The 19,077-nt window shown below is 49.3% G+C and overlaps 1 protein-coding gene across 3 annotated transcripts in view; it reads left to right on the top strand.

Annotated features, from left to right (window-relative positions):
- Window positions 1-6: 6 nt before the first annotated feature.
- Window positions 7-19,077, top strand: part of Snx19 (sorting nexin 19) — a 40,435-nt gene continuing 21,364 nt past the window's right edge. The window contains exons 1-8 of one of the 3 annotated variants that reach the window (XM_023703842.1): window positions 7-1,953; window positions 5,251-5,389; window positions 6,554-6,654; window positions 6,771-6,809; window positions 9,249-9,379; window positions 10,819-10,915; window positions 11,364-11,532; window positions 13,820-13,949. In XM_023703842.1, the coding sequence (XP_023559610.1) occupies window positions 253-1,953; window positions 5,251-5,389; window positions 6,554-6,654; window positions 6,771-6,809; window positions 9,249-9,379; window positions 10,819-10,915; window positions 11,364-11,532; window positions 13,820-13,949 (2,507 nt within the window). In that variant the 5' untranslated portion in view covers window positions 7-252. Of the gene's footprint in view, window positions 1,954-5,250; window positions 5,390-6,553; window positions 6,655-6,770; window positions 6,891-8,357; window positions 8,461-9,248; window positions 9,380-10,818; window positions 10,916-11,363; window positions 11,533-13,819; window positions 13,950-19,077 lie in introns of those variants that run through there. The other 2 variants (XM_004643682.3, XM_023703843.1) reach the window with 2 other exon arrangements.

Below are 19,077 nucleotides of genomic sequence, written 5' to 3'. Positions count from 1 at the left end.
CCGCGCTGCGCCCCGGGACCGCGTCTCCCGCGCCGGAACCGGCTGGCCGAGGGCTCCGGGGACGGCGGCCCGAGACGCAGGACGGCCCCGGCCGCCTCGTAGCGCTGGGACTGCGGGAGCCCCGAGCCCGGTCGGCCGCATCCCCCACCGGAGGGAGCCTCCAGTACGCCTGGCTCACAGTTCACGCCCCGTGCCTGCCCTGAGGTGAAATTGGGGGCGGCGGCCGTCTAGAGAAGCCCTCCTCCTGCAGCCATGAGGACGGGGACCGGGCCCCCGGAGACTGGGCCCGCGACCCAGGAGGCGCTGGCCGAGGCCTCCCGCCACCTCAGTCGGCTGTGGAGCAGTCGCAAGCTGGTGGCTGTGGGGGTCTTGCTCGGCTGGCTCCTGGTCATCCACCTCCTGGTCAACGTGTGGCTTCTGTGCCTTCTCTCCGCCTTGTTCCTGGTGCTGGGAGGATGGCTGGGCTCCGGTGCCGTTGTGGGGGCTTCGGGTCGCCTGCACCTGGAGCGCTTCATCCCGGTGGCGGCCAGCCCTCCGTGCCCTGAGGCAGAAAGACAGCTGGACCTGGAGATCAGCCGCACCATCCAGATGATTATTCGCGATTTCGTGTTGTCCTGGTATGGTTCCGTGAGCCAGGAGTCAGCCTTCCAGCGAGAGATGGAAGCGGCCATGAAAGGGTTGGTACAGGAGCTCCGGAGGAGGATGGGCCTGGTGGACAGCCGTGCTCTTGCCCAGAGGGTCCTGACTCTCTGTGGTTGTCACCTGCAGAGCTACATTCAGGCCAAGGAGACCACTGAAGGGAAGGAGAGCAGTGTGGATCAGCCCTCCCAGCTCTGGGAGGCGTACTGCCGGGCTACTGCCCCCCACCCTGCGGTGCACAACCCTACCGCGGAGGTCACACATGCACGTGGCGTGGTGAATTTGTTGCTTCAAGGTCTGGTGCCTAAGCCCCACTTGGAGACTAAGACTGGGCGTCATGCAGTGGTCGAACTCCTTACTTGCAATGTAATCTTACCGCTAATCAACAAGCTGTCAGATCCTGACTGGATCCACCTTATACTTGTGGGCATCTTTTCCAGGCCCAGAAGTGTTCCTGCACAAGCAGCTGAGTCACTCTACACCCCTGGTGAGGTGGAGCAGCCTGCAGTGCCCACGTCTCTGCCACTGATCCTTGAGGTGGAGAGTGCGGCGGAAGGGAGGGCCCTGTCTCCAGGAGCGGCCCCAGTGCTTCTGAACTCCAGTGAAGCAGGTCCCTCCCCTGAGATTGAAGAAGGCCATGAAGCCATGGAGGCAGATTTGGGTGGTATGCTTGAAGAAAGAAAAATAGGAAACAACTCATCTCATTTTCTACAGCCTAATATTCGAGGCCCCCTATTCTTATGTGAAGACTCAGAGCTGGAGTCTCCCCTTTCTGAACTGAGTAAAGAAACCATCATGCTAATGACCCCAGGAAATTTCCTCTCTGACAGAATCCAGGATGCCTTGTGTGCCCTAGAAGATTCTCAGGTTCTGGAGCCTAAGGATGATGAGGGATCTGAGGGGATCGAAGGAGCAGAAGCTGAGGAGGGTCCAGGGACAGAAATAGAGTCAGGTCTGGTGTCTGTGCTAAACTCCTGCCCAGAGATCCAGATTGACAGTGTAGACAAGGAGGGAGAACAGGATGCTGCCTCGCTTCCAGCTTTGCTGGAGGAGCCAGAAAAGACCTGCCCCCCACGCCCCTCATGCTTAGAGAAGGATCTCACTGAGGGCATGAGTTCCCTAGATCATACTTTGCCACAGGTTTCACTTTCCTCCTCTCCACCTGGTCCTCTCGGGTCTGGCACCTTCAGCTTTGAGCCCTTGAGCAGTCCAGATGGGCCAGTTGTCATCCAGAATCTTCGAATTACTGGCACCATTACGGCCCGAGAGCACAGTGGCACTGGATTCCACCCGTACACGCTCTATACTGTGAAGGTAACTGTATTAGAGTCATGGGCAGCCACTCGGCTGGGAATGGGTTTGGAGAGTAGAATCGGAACCTAATGTTCTCAGGGGAGATAACTTACTTTCCTGTGTTTAATTGAACAAGCTTGTGTGAATGAATGGGCTAAAGCTAATTAATTTGTTAAGCAGAGTAGACTTTTACTCACCCACACAAACAATCCTAGCAGCTGAGAATTGATAGATACTAAAGGTGACAGTTTTTAGTGATTGCTAAACCTGGCTGCATTTCGTAATTGCTTGGGCTGCTCTTTAAATACCATATGCTAATTCTGACAGACTGACAAATTTTGAACGAGAATTTCAAAGAATGAACTCAAGGATTCTATATATTTTTTTAAGTAGAACATAGAGTTAGTGTGGGGGGCATTTTGAAGGATCTGCTGTAGTCTAACCAGCCCATTTCATATTTTCTCTGGCAAGTGGTTCCCAAATTTATGCTTGAATCACTCAAAGAATAAGGAACTTACTGTACCATCTGAAGGAAAAGTCTTCCTTCCCAAAACAAAATACTAAAGATTTTAGTATTTTTAAAAGAAAAAAAGAAACTAGGAGGGAACAGTTTTGGTAAGAATCCTGGGCAAGACTCTGTTGGGTTTTACTTGCCTTCTTGGATTTCTTTCATTCTGAGCCCAAACACAGCCACAGATGTGGGTACTACATTCCTCTTGGTGAAATCCTAATCCAGCCAAAGGAGAGCCAGAGTTCGCTAATCTATTAAACCCCTCTGCAACATGACCTAACATTTTGATACGGAATGTTGTGACATTTTCAAGTTAAGACAATAGAAATAATTAGAAATGTGTACTCACATGCACATGTATGCCCCCCCACACACACACACATTCCTTACAGCTAAATTTTAGGAGTCGGGATATCTGGTCATGAATAATTCAGCCCAGCCTCAAAGGACAGGTATGTCTTTATAAACATTTTGCCTGTCTTTTTATTCTTGTGACTCCAGGTGATCTACAACTTTCTTCATGCTGGCTTCCGGTTACTTCGTCTTCTACTTATAACATTCCAATATTGTATTAAATGACAGTTTTTCTTCCTCCTTAACGGAAAAATTAAGTTGATAAAAAAAATTGTTTAAATTATAGTCTTTTTCTTATTACTTTTACTTTTTTACTGCAGATTTTTTTTTCTTTTTTTTTTTTTTTGGTATTTTAGGGAAGGGTCTAAAGGGTGTTCAGGGTCTCACTATTAGATTGGACTTGTAATGTTCCACCTGTATACAGCCTCCTAAGAGCTAGGATTACAGGTGCGTACCACCACGCCCAGTCTCAATTGGAGTCTCAGCATGCCCCGAGGGCGGGGCCAGCAGGGCAGGCCTGGGGATCGAATCCCCGGCCCCTGCACCTGCTTGCAGGTGCTTTAATCCACTGAGCTATTTGGCCTGCCCTCCCTTACTGCAGATTTTGACACCAGCCACTCCCTACTTAAAGTTGACATTAGAAAAGGGTAAAGTGTGTCTGATTTATGTGACTTAACATTATGGTCTCATGAGAAACCTGAGATATTAAGAGCAAAATAAATCTCGATTTTAAGAAACAGAATTGTACAAAAGATAAGGGCCCCAAGAGACAGGGGAAGGAATTAAGATGTGTTATGTACATGTACCAACTCCCAGAATAAATTAATTATTAGTACTGCAGATATTCACTAATAAAAAATTAAAAAGATAAATGAAAAATGAGTAGCAAAATCATGTAGCCAGTTGTGCATAGTTTGAGATTGGGTTTGCATTTTCTTATGGGCGTGGTTCTAAATCACGCATTAGTACTACAGCAGTCCCTCACTTATCCCAGAGGTTGTGTTCCAGAAACCCCCAGATAAATGAAAATCAGCGACATTATATTTACTTTAGTATTTTTATATATTTTAAGTCTTTATAAACCCTTCCCATACTCTTAAAAACCTCACTTTTAAAAATACTTCTCATATTCTTAATCATTTTCTAAACTCATAAACCTCCGTAATTTTAATAACGTACCTATACTGTACAGTACTACAAAATCCCATTATATAGCAATCTATGATAAATAATTTAGATTAATATTTTTTTGAAAGCTCACAAAACAGTCTGTGAAAGTCGAACCGTGAGCTAGCAAGAGACTGCTCTATTACACTTTGTCATAGTAAACAGTCTTCAGCTTATAAGATGGACATGAACACGTGAAATTCAGCCGCTCCCTCAAGGAGCAGAATATCCTGCAGAGCACATCACCACGCTCCGGTCTCCGAGTGAGAGTCCCCCGCCCCCAGATTCCACCTCTCTGTGTTTCCTTTCCGTGCTGGTCTGGAAATCTTAGCTCTCCTCAGCTACTTGTCACTGCATCTTTCTATCTGGAAAATTTCAGTACAGCAGCATGAAGTCCAGCCAACAAGGAGGTCGCTGTTGCCATTGCCGGCCACAGTTCAGTGCCTCTGCCCGAGGATGACAGTAACCTACTGCTGTGAGAATGAGCACCTATGTAGGTCTCCCTCCACGTTCCGCTGTGTTGGATTTGTGCTGTACTGAGCCACAGCTCCCTTACGTTCAGGCTGCTCGCTCTCCTAGGACAAGTTCTCTTTCCCACTACCAGCCCTCCAAGCCCGTGAAGGTGGTGCACTCGGCCCCTGTACAACATCTCCAGTCACGTGACTTCCATGATACACATATTATGTACGCTATGCTTAGGAAAAATGTTCAGTTTACTTTTAAGAATAACAACTAGGAAGATTAATCTGCCAAAGCAAAACAGAAACACATGCCTTTTAATTCATTCCAGGCAAACAAATAACTTCTGCCCATCTGCTGTTTGAAGTTGTTTGTTCTTCCTGCTTTTAATAAATATCACTGATCGAGTTAATGGCAAAATGGTTTTCCCTTTAGAAAGTCCAGCCTGTAATTTAGAAGTGATAGAAATTATAATCACTTTTATAAATGCTTTCTGTTTTATTCTCAATCTTTGGGATTAAAAAGGAATAATGTAGCCATTTTTATAAATGAAGCTACGTATCTGGGCAAAGGAGCATTTGGATAGAAGAAACAGGAGCAGTGAAAGTCATTTCTTACTTTTTAGGCTGAGTATATCTGAAGGTTTATCTCATTCTTTAAGTCCACAACATATAAGGGTTATTCCACTTAGCGGTAACACAGGAACGTCAGCTCCCTCTCCGTCTCCACTGTGCTGCTGTTGTGTGCCATTGCACAAGTAGTCATTAAAGCTGGAGTAGAAATTCCAGACTTGGCTCACTCGGTCAATAACTCTGTTCCTTCAACAGTACGAGACAGCCCTTAACAGTGAGAACAGCAGCGGCCTACAGCAACTGGCCTACCACACGGTCAACCGCCGCTACCGGGAGTTCCTGAACCTGCAGACCCGCCTGGAGGAGAAGCCAGATCTACGGAAGTTCATCAAAAGTCAGCGTCTCCCCTGCCCCGGCGCTGCACCGCCCCTTTGCATCTCACCTGTTACTCCCTGACCTGAGTGTTTGATGGGGTTTGTGGACAGGGGAATGCGGGACTGGGGTTCTCTCTTCCCCAAGTCTTGTCTGGAAGTTTTGACGTGTCATGCTGGATGGCTCTGATCCTGTTCTTTCTGAGGTCGTTCTTGGCTGCTAAATCCCTTTTTCTCATTCCTGTTTCTTCCTGTATCCATCAGACAGTGAGAGCAGTTAAATTAGTTTTTCAGAGCTGTAGCTTGATCATTGTAAAATAGTAAAATTTACCCAGAACTTACCACTTTCTTTCCTTTAACAGCCAGATGTTTTGTGTGCTTGTTGACATCCTCACACCAAGAAAATAAGAAAATGTAATGAATTTAAGAAAACCATGTAGTGAGACCCTGTAGACCCTGTGCTAAATGTAAAACAAAAGCAGAATAAGCTAATCACTGGCTACTTTGTTTTTAAAAAATGCAAATCACCCAAATAAACCTTTTGGTAGGTTTGGGCATATGGTACACGTTTAGTATCTTAATAACAGCAGCTAATGCTGAGATGCGCTTGTTCAGCACAGGTTCTCTCTCAAGCACTTCACACCTGCTAGTATGTTTAATCCTTGTAACAAGCTGTGAGACAAGTGCTAATCTCACTCCCTGAAAATAAGACCTAACTAGAAAACAGTCATCTGTGGAGACTAGAGACCCAAAATGCCACCCCCTTCAGTCTGTCCTTGCATTCCCTGCCTTACAGAGTGGGCACCGAGCAAGAGTGACAGTGGGGCAGCCAGGAGAGGCTGGCTGGGCTGGCATTTGTCACCTCTAGTACTTTTTTTTTTTTTGGCTGATAGTTTTCTGGCTCGGTCTTATTTTGGGGGGACCATAGCATCCCCTTTTCGCAGAAAATGCGCAGTCATCGTTACAGTGGAGCTTAGAACTTGGGCCGCTGGCATTCAGAGCCTCCCTTTTGGCCATTGTTATACTTCTAGTAACAAGAAGTGGACATGCATGGATGTATCATCCCCCTGCAGGTGTATTTGGAACTCTTAAGTGAAAAATCCAGAAGTATATCTAGTAATTGTTTAGATTTTTTATGAATAAGCTCTTTGTGAATGTTAATGAGTGAACTTTGTTTTGTTTTGAAGATGTAAAGGGTCCAAAAAAGCTCTTTCCAGATCTTCCATTTGGAAACATGGACAGTGACAGAGTGGAAGCCCGGAAGAGCCTCCTGGAGTCGTTCCTCAAGGTCAGCATTTCCCCGTCCAGCTTTGTTCTCACTCTGACCCGCACGTACCCAAGGGAAGGTGGAGAGATCTGGGGACAGAAATTTCTCCTTCAAATCCTCTTCTCTCACCCTTGCAGCAACTCTGTGCCATTCCTGAGATCGCTGACAGCGAGGAGGTGCAGGAGTTCCTTGCTCTGAACACAGATGCTCGCATCGCCTTTGTCAAGAAGCCATTCATGGTGTCTAGAATAGACAAGGTACCCAGAGCGCAGCGGCTCAGCGCTTTGCCTCCCTGTAAACATGCACGTTTGTTGGCGTAGAGTCTGGGTTGAAAAATGAGGGAGCTAGAACATGGGAGCACTCAATGGAACATGTGCAAGAACTTCTAGGGCCTTGTGCAAAATCCCACTGGGTCCTCAGCCTGCTGAGCCCTAGCGAGCAGCTGGTAGCACACAGTGCCCTAGCCTGGAAGTGTGTGCCTCTCTCCTCTCCTCAGCACATTCCGATGTTGTCCTGCTAGTAGCGATGTGCAGGGCACCTGTGAGCCTTCCGAGGCGGGGGACTCCTTCTGGAGGGAAGGCTGATTGCCAGCACTGATCACGCAGGAAGGAGAGCCCGCAGACAGGACAGTAGGCAGATTGGGATTGGCGTGATGCTTCCCTCCTGGAGAACCGAGTGCAGGGAGCTGGGCCTTCAAAAAGGTGGGCCAGCAGCTGTGGAGATGGTAGGACACCTGTCGAGTACGTCCATTCCTATCAGTGTAATGCCCGGCTTTTATCACCAGTCTCCAGGGAAGAAGTCTGAGGTGTGTGTTCATTAGAAGATAGCCGTGTGCATACATGGGTGAGAACTACAGCCCCAGTGGGGAAAGGGCGGGGCCTCCGTCTTCTCATCTAGAACAAAATGGGGCTGCATAGGACAGACGTCAGGGGACTTCACTGCTTAGGACAGACTTCAGGGGACATCCACCACATAGGACAGACCTCGGGACATCTACCACGTAGGACAGACGTCAGAGGGCTCACTGCGTAGGACAGGTATCAGGAGACTTCACATAGGACAGACTTCTGGGGACTTCACTGCATAGGACAGACTTCAGGGGACATCCACCACATAGGACAGACCTCAGAGGACTCACTGCGTAGGACAGGTATCAGGAGACTTCACATAGGACAGACTTCTGGGGACTTCACTGCATAGGGAAGACTTCAGGGGACTTCACTGCATAGGACAGACTTCAGGGGACATCCACCACATAGGACAGACCTCAGGACATCTACCACATAGGACAGACGTCAGAGGGCTCACTGCATAGGACAGGTATCAGGAGACTTCACATAGGACAGACTTCTGGGGACTTCACTGCATAGGACAGACTTCAGGGGACATCCACCGCATAGGACAGACCTCAGAGGACTCACTGCATAGGACGGGTATCAGGAGACTTCACATAGGACAGACTTCAGGGGACTTCACTGCATAGGAAAGACTTCAGGGGACTTCACTGCATAGGACAGACTTCAGGGGACTTCACTGCTTAGGACAGACCTCAGGGGACATGTACTGCATGGGACAATTGTCAGGAGACTTCTCTGCTTAGGACGGATGTCAGGGGACATCCCCTGCTGTTGAGGACACATGTCGGGACTTCCACTGCTGTGGGAGGAACCACACGGAGTTGCAGGCAGGTTGCTGTCTCAGTGACGGCGCTGAGGCCGGCTCCATGCTTTATGTCAGTGACACAGGAGTAGTGGGACACAGGAGGACCCTACCGCACACTGCAGTTCCTGAGTCAAGAGAGCAAGTTATATTTTCTCAGCTACATCCGTAAGTGATGCAGTCCTCTGTGTCTTCCTTGGTGTGTTCTCCAGGTGTTCCCAGGGATCTTGGTGACATTCAGCCTTGCCTTTAAGTGCTAATTGTGCTCCCTGGGGGAGACTGTCACCAAGCCAGGGAGCACAGGCTTGGTGCAGCTGTTGGCAGCAGTGTGTAGTAGGAAGAGGCACCCACGGAAGGAAGGGCTTCCCTCCATTTCTTGCTAGTTCAGGATTTTATTTGTGTGTTTTCTTTTTTAAGCAAAAGTCTGTCTGCTATTTTCCCATTCTGAGCAATAGAGACTGTTCTTTTTCATATATGAAGATTGTAAGATTTGCTCTTAGGAGTATGAAATTTGTATTAACTCCAGAATATCTTAATTTTGATCTGAATGATAGTTTTTTGTACCTCAAGAAATTATTTGACTTGACTAGAAAAAAAAAAAAAAGTTTCCTTTCTCCATGACTAGAAATCACCTTTTTATGTAAAAAGGAAAGAACACAACATGAAAAGCATTCACCAGCCTACAAAACTCCCAGGTTGGGTTTTACTTATTTCATGATCTGTTTTGCCTCCTTTTTCCATGGCACTGTTTGTCTTACTCTGCAATAAGAAGGTTTTCCAGCCATAGCGAAAGGGGGACGGATGTCCTGACAGGTGTGTGACTGCTGATGGGCAAGGCTGTGCTTGTCCCCCAGCCCCTGCCTGCTGCATAAAGCGTGGTGAGGTGATTGCTCTGCACTTCAGGGCTTCTTCTGGGGGCTCAGTGCCCTCTCTGAGCCTGCGCCCCCACCCTGCAGATGGTGGTCAGTGCCATCGTGGACACACTGAAGACGGCCTTCCCGCGCTCCGAGCCCCAGAGCCCCACGGAGGAGCTGAGTGAGGCTGAGAATGAAAGCAAGCCACAGACAGAAGGCAAGAAGGCCGGCAAGTGAGGAGCCCCAGGGCCCGGGAGCCTTGCCCCGGTCTCAGGTCGATCCCCAGCCCTGAGCCGAGCCGGAGCTCACTTGTGTTGGCACGCCGTGGAGGAGTGGAGGGAGAGCACATATACCTGCTTCTGGATGAGTGAGCCCGAGGCTGCTTGGTGCCCCACAGGAGAGCCAGCTGTACCACAAAGGCAGCTTGCTCTTGCCATGGGCACCAGGGCCCCAGGTGACCAGAGCTATGACAAGGAAAACTCCATGCTTTCCTTTCTGTCTTTCTGGGAAATTGTTTCTTTCCTACTAAGGCTTATAACCCTCTCTGTTTGCCATCATTTCTGGAACTTTTGGCTCAGAAATTGCGTATTCTAGCAATAAACAGGAAAGGGCTAGAATAGAAACCCACAGGGCCTGTTTTAGTAACTGGGCAACCACTGCCGCTCTCTCCTACACTCAGGCGCCAGCTGTTCCTTGCCAGCTCTCCACCCCAACATGTGGAAGGTGGGGGCTCCACACTTAGCCTGACTGGAAATTCTGTGTGAATCAGGATCATTACAAGGAAGCAGAGCAAGAGAGCACATGGCAGGGCCCTGACTGTCCTTGTTTGTCCCTGTCTCTGTCCATGTTAAGGGCTGGCAATACCAGACCCACAGTGCTTTGTGTTTTGAAGTTATGCCCAGGTTTTAAAGATAATCACCGTACTATTCTGTTGAATTTTCTGTTTCTTGAGACTTTTTTTTTTTAACCACATGCAGTTTTTCTCTAGCAGGGGAATAAGTGGTTGCCCCAAAAAGGTACCAACAGCATTAACAAAAATCTTTGGTCGGGCCAGCCAGATAGCTCAGTGGATTAAAGCACCTGCTTAGGCAGACTCAGGGGCCGTGGGTTCGATCCCTGGCCTGCTGTGCCGGCCCTGGCCCCTGGGTACACTGAGACAGCAACTGAGACTGGGCATGGTGGCACACACCTGTAATCCCAGCTCTTGGGAGGCTGAAAACAGGAGAATCACTGAGTCTGGGCTGTGTAGTGAGACCCGGTAGAGCCTGTACTGAATACATTAAGGAAAAAAAAAAAAGGCCTCATCTAAAACAAAGCAAAACAAAATCTTTGGTCTGTGCTGTTTACTTAATTTTCAACACGCTTTGAATGTGCATAGTATGAACTCCTGTGAGAACATGACCGTGCCAAGCTGGCCTCTGGCCTGCTAGCCAAAGCCTCTTCATGAACGCATTGGAGACGTAAGAGGTCTCTGTGCGAGAGGCGCTGTGTCTGTGGAGGGCTGCCAGGACGCACCTTGTTGGGAGGGCTTCAGTCCTTCCTGGCCCCCCATGCATGCAGCCCCAAGACTAAGCATGAGTGTTCCTGCCTTCATGTGGGAGCAGTGCTGCAGCCTTTGTCCAAGGACCAAAGCCATGCGTGACACTATTTCTGCCATTCATTTCTGTACCAGGTCCAGATTGAGATTCTCGTCCAGCAAAATTGCTCCAGCACTGACTGTGACAGAAGCACATGACAGGATTCTCTATGGTCTCCAGGACAGCACCATGGTAAGGCCCAAAGCAGCCCAGAGGACTGCAAGGGTTAAGGCGGGTCCTGTCGCCCCTGCAGTGAGAAGAGTAGTAGGAAGCACTTGGTGTCCTTCCAAAGGCCTTCCAGGCCTCAAATTGTTACGTTAAACATGTTTTCTTTGAGTGACTTTGAAATCCTGCCAGTCTTGAGTTGTCAGGTTGGCTTTGTAAAGGTAGTAGGCTTGAGATATTAGTGACAGGAAGAACAGTCCATTTCCAGAAGAGAACAGAGACCCAAGAGTGGTTCAGAAGTGATCGTGCTGTGCCAGGTTTGTTTGCTTTGCACCTTGAGTGAAGAGAAACTTCCCTGAAGCGGCCTCTAGGCCCGCAGCTCTTTTGCAAGTGAGATACGGGGAAACTTGAGAGTGCGCGCGTTCTCCCTACTGCTTGCCTTCCTTACGCGATGTGCCCTTGGCTATTTCTTCAGGAGTCAGAAGTCCTGTCCATGTCTGGAATGGAATCCTTTATTAAAAAGCAGACAAAATTACTGGAAATGCAGCCCACAGAAGCCCCAGAGCCCATGCCCAAGGGGTGTGTGGACAGGAGCTTGTCAGGTGCAGCGGTGTCCACCCAAGACCCGGGCAGCGGTGACCCAGGTAAGTAGGAGGGAGGGAGCCAAGGACCCGGAAGAGCTGACTCTGGGGCTTCAATTGCTGTTGTGTTCAGCTGAGTGAGCCATGAGCTGAACTCCAGCATGAGAGGCGCCGGGCCAGCGGTGAGGAGCTCACAGTCTTCACCACCCCTCACACAGCAGAGCAGGGCGCAGGCACTGATAGTTCTGACCCAGCAGGAACAGATCCGTCAATGTCTTGTTTCAGACAATTTGGCAGACTTGGCCTTCTGAGATTACTGTCTGTGGCGAGAAACGTCTTCTTACCTTGCTGTCTATGATGACAGCTTCCTGGTTTGCTTTGCTTTTGTGGCCCGTTTGTGCTCCAGTGTCTTTCCTTCCCAGCCTTCTGGCGTTCACGTATGGCTCTCTACTTGTCCCCTGCACATTGTGCCTGGATGACCCTCCCACCCTGCAGGCTTCTACTCTTACACAAGTGCTGATGCCGCCTGTATAAGATGCTTTCCAGCAGCTGAGATGCAACCTGTTCAAAGTAGATGCACCCTTCTGCCCCGCTCTGCGCCTTCTGCTGTGCTGCTGCTGTGGCAGATGACCCCGCCTCGTCCTGCTGAGTAGTGCGGGCAGAGGGCAGGGGCGCAGACTCCGCTTTCTGCTTGTGCGCATTTGAGGCAGGGCAGGTTTGCTTCCCAGGAGAGGACGTGCAGGTGTATGTATTCTAGAGAGGAAAGCTCTAGAGCCCTAAGTATTAATTAGTATACTGGTTGAGCTAGAATGTCAAAGAAGAGGGGTCGTGGATTCCACTGAGACAGAGACCTCCGTCAGGAATAAAAGGTCACCACCGCAGGAGCAGCCAGCTCCACTATTGTCACATGCACTGTGTGAACAAATCATTTGACCTCTGGTCTGTGGCCCTCAGTGTAAGGACGTGACAGGTGGGACTTGCAGATCATGTAAAGCAAGTGGTGTGACAAGGCATCCCGGGACTCATGACATCGTGAGTAACAGAACTGACCAAAGTAACACACTGCACTTAAAATCAAGCCTACAGATTTTGAGTATCATATCTCTACAGGGAGAGCTTACGCCTGAGCCCTCCTCTCCTCTAGCTTCGGAGACTCCAAATGCTCCTGTGAGAGAAATTTCCTTAAGGACAACCTAGCTCCGCTTTGCTGTGGGATATTTTTTACTGCTGTGACCGAGTGTTGCCACATGGTGGAGCCACAGGCCAGTGCTAAACCTGAGGCAGTAACTGCAGTGAGGGGGTGCTGTTTCTCCGGAAGTAGGACAGCCCCTCGCTGAGCAAGTATCCAGAGAGCAGTTCACCAGCTCCCGAGCCCCTTGGAGACAGCGCAGGTAGAGGAAGCATGCTTTCGATCAGCTTTAGAGGGACGCAGCGTTCACTTCTGGCACCTCCTTGCAGAGCTGAGGTGCTCTTGTTCTAAAGGGTGACAGCTCAGGCAGAGTGCTTGAGAGAACGCCCTGGAGACCTAGCCCGACGGACATGCTGGGTGGCTGTAAGGCCAGCCACCGCGGCAAGCCCAGGCGTCCCACATTCTCGTGGAATAGCATGTCCTCCCGGCAGAGTTCCGGGGGAGCAAATCAGAAGTGACAAGGAACATCCACCCTGCCTGGGACACGTTCCAACCTACGTGGCACACGTGTAGAGTAGATGCTCCTGTCCATAGAACACACATGTTCAGGAAAGCCCAGCTCAGCGCAAACATGAGCTCTTCTGTGGCCCTTCAGGTCTTCAAACCAGGGGCGAACCCATGAATGTCATGCGTTTTCCAGAGGGGTGGAGCTTTTGCTTGGGCCACGTGGCACCTCAGAATCAAGCTAGAGCCTCTGAGTGTGCGCCCCACGGGTCTGTGTGATGGAGACGGTTTCGCAGGAGAGGTAGCCTAGAGCTTTCCCAAGGCTGCCCACACCCTTTCCATGGCGCACTGTGGGGGCGGGTGGAAGGCCAGAGCCTTGCCGGTTCCAGTCAGCCATCAGCTGTGAGCTCCTCCTTGGAACACAATGAATTCAGCATGCAGGGGAGATAGGACAGAAATGGAAACTAGGTGAACAAAGTAATTAGGTGTAAAATCTTTTAAGAAGACTCTAGGTAATAGGAGGAACGTAGAAGAGTTGTGAAGACGTACAGCCCAACACTCTTTTAGCACAAGAGCCTGATCTCCTGATTTCAGTACATAGGGATTATAAATGTGTATGAGGCCCCATACTAAGGTGGCAGAGCCCACCCAGGCCCCTCAGTTGCCCCCTCGCATGGGGCTTTCTCCAGAGTGACTGTGATGCTTTTTGTCCCCCAGGAACGGAGACAGAGTTAGCTGACACGGCCCTGGATCTGATCCTCTTGCTCTTAATGCAGCAGTGGAAATGGCTATGCACTGAGAACATGCAGAAGTGTCTTCGCCTCGTCTTCGGAACCCTTGTGCAGAGGTAAGCCTGCTGAGCTCTCCTCATGAGCCACTCAGACTGCTCAGAGGCGGGACACTGCGTCTGCACTACACGTGCCTCTCCTGTGTTTTGGTTTTGTTCATATTTTGCTATAGGAATCGAACTCACGACCTCGGGCTTGCTAGCAGGAGTTGTTACAGTGAACTGTATACCTGAACCTAGTCTCTGCACTAGAAAAGGAAGTGTAGCATCCAGTGCGCTGTGGCTAGGCAGGAGGACGGGTTCTTGGTTACAGGGGTTGCGATTGCCTATAGAGTGTCAGAATCTTCTGTTAAAGTTTGAGGGTGCTTCTGTGAGACCTGGGCGTAGGGTCCTCAGTTGCAGACACTTCCCGGGCCTTTGATGTCTCACTGCACCCTGCCTGCTCTGGCCCTGATTCTGTACCCGGGTATATCCCAAAGCCCTGTACTGTAATAGGGAATATTTCTCTTACCTGACGATGTATTACCATTGTGATGATAAATAGGGAAGTGACAAGAGAAAACAGATTAAAGATTGTTTTCTCCAAGAGAGGTATAAATGCTCACAAATGAAGAAGTGCTTAGTGATATGAAATGGGAGTGTGTAGAGGGAAACTTGGCTGTGGCTTTGATAGGCTAAGCTGTGGGAATCAAGCACAACTTGATTTGGAGGATTTATACGCAGATCAAGTATTTGAATGCTTACTTCCCGACCACGGGATGGATGCAGGCTTGCTAACTAGAGAAGGGCTGCGACACTTGTGAGCCCAAGGCACACGGAGTGCTCACATTGTCTACTGCTGTTTTGATCTCAGTCTTACAAGACATCCTGGCTGATCCCAAAGTAAGTGCTGACCCCTCTCTAGCATGGCGTTCACTCTCAAGAACACGGCGGTCAGTCCAAAAATCTTTTTTTTAGAAACAACTCTTATCTATTCTACATCAAGTAGAAAGTCCTTTAACGATCTGTTCCAGCTCCCCGTGCTTGCAGTTACGTGGGCTCCACGAGGCTCATGAAGAGACTCAGTGGGAGAGATGCGTGTTTGTGTTGCCGAGTGCTTCTCTGCAGTACCCAGCACCTGCCCTTGGCTTACAGGCTTTTTGTGCAGATCAAGTGACGTAGGCAGCCCCGTTTTATAGAATAAGAAAATAGAGCTTAGCAAATCGTGTGCCTGAGGTCCTGCCAATCCACAGGAATGTTCAACTGGATTCGCGTGACCCCAAAGCCATTGTGCTTTTCCCTGTAAATGTTCCCCAAATGAAGCCCAAGCGTGTATGCTGACTAAGCTCTGTGCCTTTCGACTTTCCCTGTTGTCCCTTCCCCATATTCAGCTCTGTCACTAGGGAAAGTCTCTAAAAAACAGATTCTGTACCCAGATTTCCCAGTGGTGCTGTGTTGCCTGCAGTAGTGCTTTTTCCAACCCAGAGCCCGGAGTTCTGAGGTGCGATTCAGTGACAGAGCTCCTGCGTAGCACGCACAAGGCCCTGGGTTCAATCTTGAACACAAAAAGCTTCAAACGTACATTGGCTTCTTTATATTAAAATGTAGGCTCCTTTCGTCCTTAGCCCAGTCTTGTTTCTGTGTGTCCCCCCGCCCCCACCCCCACCCTGCAGACTGTCTTTCATTGCCTGACTGTTCCATGGTCTCCGGCCTCCAGGCCTTTGTTCATCGTTTTGTCTCGGCCTGAATGAACTTTCTTTCTTCATTCTTTTCCTACTCCGACTAGGACCCTAACTGTCCCTGTTTTCATGTGTTTAACATAATACTGAATATTTTTCAAATACTGAGCATGAAAAATCATTTATTCTGTGCAGTTTTCTATAGTATCCGCTCCCCCTTTTCTAGAGTTGAGGAGCCCTGTTCTCTGCTCCTGAAGTTTAGATAGCACTTACCTCGTGGTGTGTCATAACTTACCTGCTTGCCCACACTGGTGGTTCTCAGCTGGCGGGCAGCTTCATCCCCTGGTGGCATTGGACAATAGCTGCAGAATCTCTGGTGTCATAGCTGGGAACAATGGAAGGGCTTCCCAGGGGCATCTGGGGTGGAGAGGGAAGGAACTGCCTGCGCTCTGAGCTACACTGGACAACTACCCCTCCCCGCAGTCCTGACGTATCACTCCCAGAGGGTCTCAGACCTGGGTCTCAGAAACCCTGTCATAGACTGTTAGGCATTTCAGGGCCTGAGCTGGCTTTGCGTCTTCAGTAAGTTGTACAGGGCCTGCGCAGATGCATGAACTGCTTGCGAATGGTCTAAACATTTCTGTTCTTAGTACCTTTATATTTGAAAATGTGCTCCCTTTTGTTTTATGCAGTCATCTATGAGTATAGCTAATTAAGCCTTCGCTTCTTTTCTCTCTCTATTAAGCTTCCCTTTGCTGAACTTCCAAGTGCTTTGAAAATTAAAAGATCCCAGACCATGGTAGTATTGGTCATTACCGACCCCCTGCCCCTTAAAGTCCTTTACATGATGAATTGGTTTCACAACACAAACCATTCAGCAGGAACATAAGTGTATAGATACATTAGGAGAAATTCAAGAAAATTGAGGTCCATACTAAAAAGGTAGGAGAGGTTTATCAACGTTTGAATACCCTGAATATTCAAAGACCTGGGCTAGTTGAGTCACTGTACCTCCCATGGCAGGGGTCTTGGGAATCCAAGCAGGAAAGTTCAATACGAAGGAAACAGGCCCCTTTGACACGGTACTTGCAGGCTTCAGAGGTGGGCTAAGAAACTTCCCAGCCCCATTGTACTGCCTCAGCAGAGGGTGAGTGGGAGGTAGAGAAGTAACTGTGCTCCTAGTCTGAGCTGTCTTTCAGCTTGGTGGTAGAAATCTGTTCATGCTCTTTTGTAGCATTTATCCTACTTTATCTTTTTTTTCCTGTATTTTAGGGGAGGGTCTACAGGGTGTTCAGGGTCTCACTACTAGATGAGACTCATAGTGATTCTCTTGTTTACAGCCTCCCAAGTGCTGGGATTACAGGCGTGTGCCACCACACTCAGTCTCAATTGCCATCTCAGTGCGCCCTGGGGGCAGGGCTGGCAAGGCAGGTCTGGGATGAATCCCTAGCCCCTGCACCTACTTGCAGGTGCTTTAATCTGCTGAGCTATTTGACTGGCCTATCCTACTTTATGCTAAAGTACTTACCTCTATCCGATTGAGGAGTTATTTTGGTCATGGGATTTTATTCATTGAAAAACATTTTACTAACAACTGGTCAATAGGGACCAAAATAGACATGGTTCCTGCTTGCGTGTATGTTGCACTTAATGGAGATGAGCGTTAAACTGAGGACCTTGGCCATAACCACAAGTCCCTTGTTCAGCACTCGAGCCCCTTGCCCACGCCCCTGTACTCCCGAGTCCAAGTTCCATCCAGCACGGTAGTCTGCTCTCCTGTATTTACACTCCCTGAGCTTTGGTTTCCTCATCTGAACAGTCAGGTAAGGAGTAGTACTGTTTTCCATTAGATGTATTACAAGGTTTCCTGTGATGTTAGCTCTTCAGAAATATTTGCTCTTTAGGGCAAGAAAGACGGACTAAAATGTGTGCCCTGTTTCTGTCCCTCCGCCTCGCGGCTCCAGAGGAGCGCCATTTTCTCATTCTTCAGGACTCTACCCTGTACGGTCTCCTGCTGCTTGCCACCATCTGTTTTGTGCCTGTGCCTCAGCTGCTCAGAATTGGCCTTCTAGACAGCGAAGGCTGTGTAGCGACCGTCAAGGGGATTTTCTGCCAGTAGGGTCATGTGTTAGAGCAACAAGTAGAGCATTTGCAGTCTTAGATCAGAAAGCAGAGCTCCTGAGTCCCTTGGCCAGTACCGACGGGCCGGGCTCGGTGGCTACTTCGGGCGTAGTTCCCACGTGCTCCCGGCAACATGGCGGGAGAGCTACTGGGATTTGCTCCTAACGAGAACAGCCCTGGGCTCAGGCTGCGTTCCTTCTTCTCCATCCCCATCCACTAGACTGTTTGCAGAGTGGGTGGCCGACTGATGAAGGGTGACTAGCAGAGCCCCTGTGCAGCTCGTGTCATACGGAAAATCAGAGAGCGCGTACAGCAGAATTGGCCTAGACTCCTTCCAGGTTTTGTTCTTGGTTGTGCACTCTACGTTCTTATGGAGCAGCATCACTGTTTGGAAACATGGAAGAGTCCTGACTGTGTTCAGTGAACACTGTGTGAGAAGAGGGCTTCGCCTACCTTTAAAAGTCCTGCGGCGCTGTGGCGCTTGCTCAGCAGAGGCCTGTCCATCTTCCCAGATGAGGGCGCTGCCTCCTTGCCCGGCTGTCTCGTGCATTCCTGCCCGTGTGTCCTTCTAACCACACTGTGTCCTCAGCCCATTTTGTTTTCTGTTAGCTGCGAAGGAGATAGACGTACACTTGGCATCGTCCTCACCCTGAGCCTCCGTGTCCTGGAGTCTCCCGCTTCAGGGCCCAGGTCTTCAGTCTTCGCCTACAAATCACGGTCGCCATCTCTGCCGTGAGTTTCTTGACCTTTTTGTCACAGTTCTTGTGCTGGCTGCCCAGAGTTCCAGAAGCCTCCTTAAGACAGAGCAGGAAGTCAAGGTGGCTGAAGAAAACTAATGCAGGGTTATGCCCTCCGCTCCCGCATATCTGCTGCCCAGCGAGTGTTTGTGGAGAGTACCTCCTGCGTACACTGTGTCGAGTACTGTAAGCAGATCGTACCATTGGATCACTCGCGAAGCCCTGTGGAAGAGGTATTATGATCCTCATGTACCATGTGAGGAAACTAAGGATTACAAGAAATTTGGGGTTTGAAATCAAGATTACAGAACTCATAAATAATTACAGTACATGCAGAATCTGAATCCAGATTTCTTTCATTTTCAGTTGTGATGATTCTCCAACTGTCAGGATCAGACCTGGCATTTGGAGGGAGGAAAGCTAGCTGAAAAATCATTGCTTCAGAGCAGTCGACATTCCTCAAGAAGAGACTAACAGATAATTAGCAGAATCCAAATTGCACGGCCATGTGTGCACACTGACGTAGCAGGGCTCCGTCACCTGCGGGAGTCAACTACGTCCTGTCCCTGGGGAGCCTGCGGTTTTTATTTTGAAGACATAGTTTGTGCAATGCCGCAGGCTTTGGCTTTGTTTGCTTCAGTAAGCAAGTAAGCTGGGAACTCGTCACAGGCA

Source organism: Octodon degus, unplaced genomic scaffold (assembly GCF_000260255.1).
Source record: "Octodon degus isolate 3935 unplaced genomic scaffold, OctDeg1.0 scaffold00182, whole genome shotgun sequence".
Taxonomy (NCBI): Eukaryota; Metazoa; Chordata; class Mammalia; order Rodentia; family Octodontidae; genus Octodon; species Octodon degus.
The sequence above is the reverse complement of the archived record's forward strand: the minus strand, read 5'-3'. Positions and strand labels throughout refer to the sequence as shown.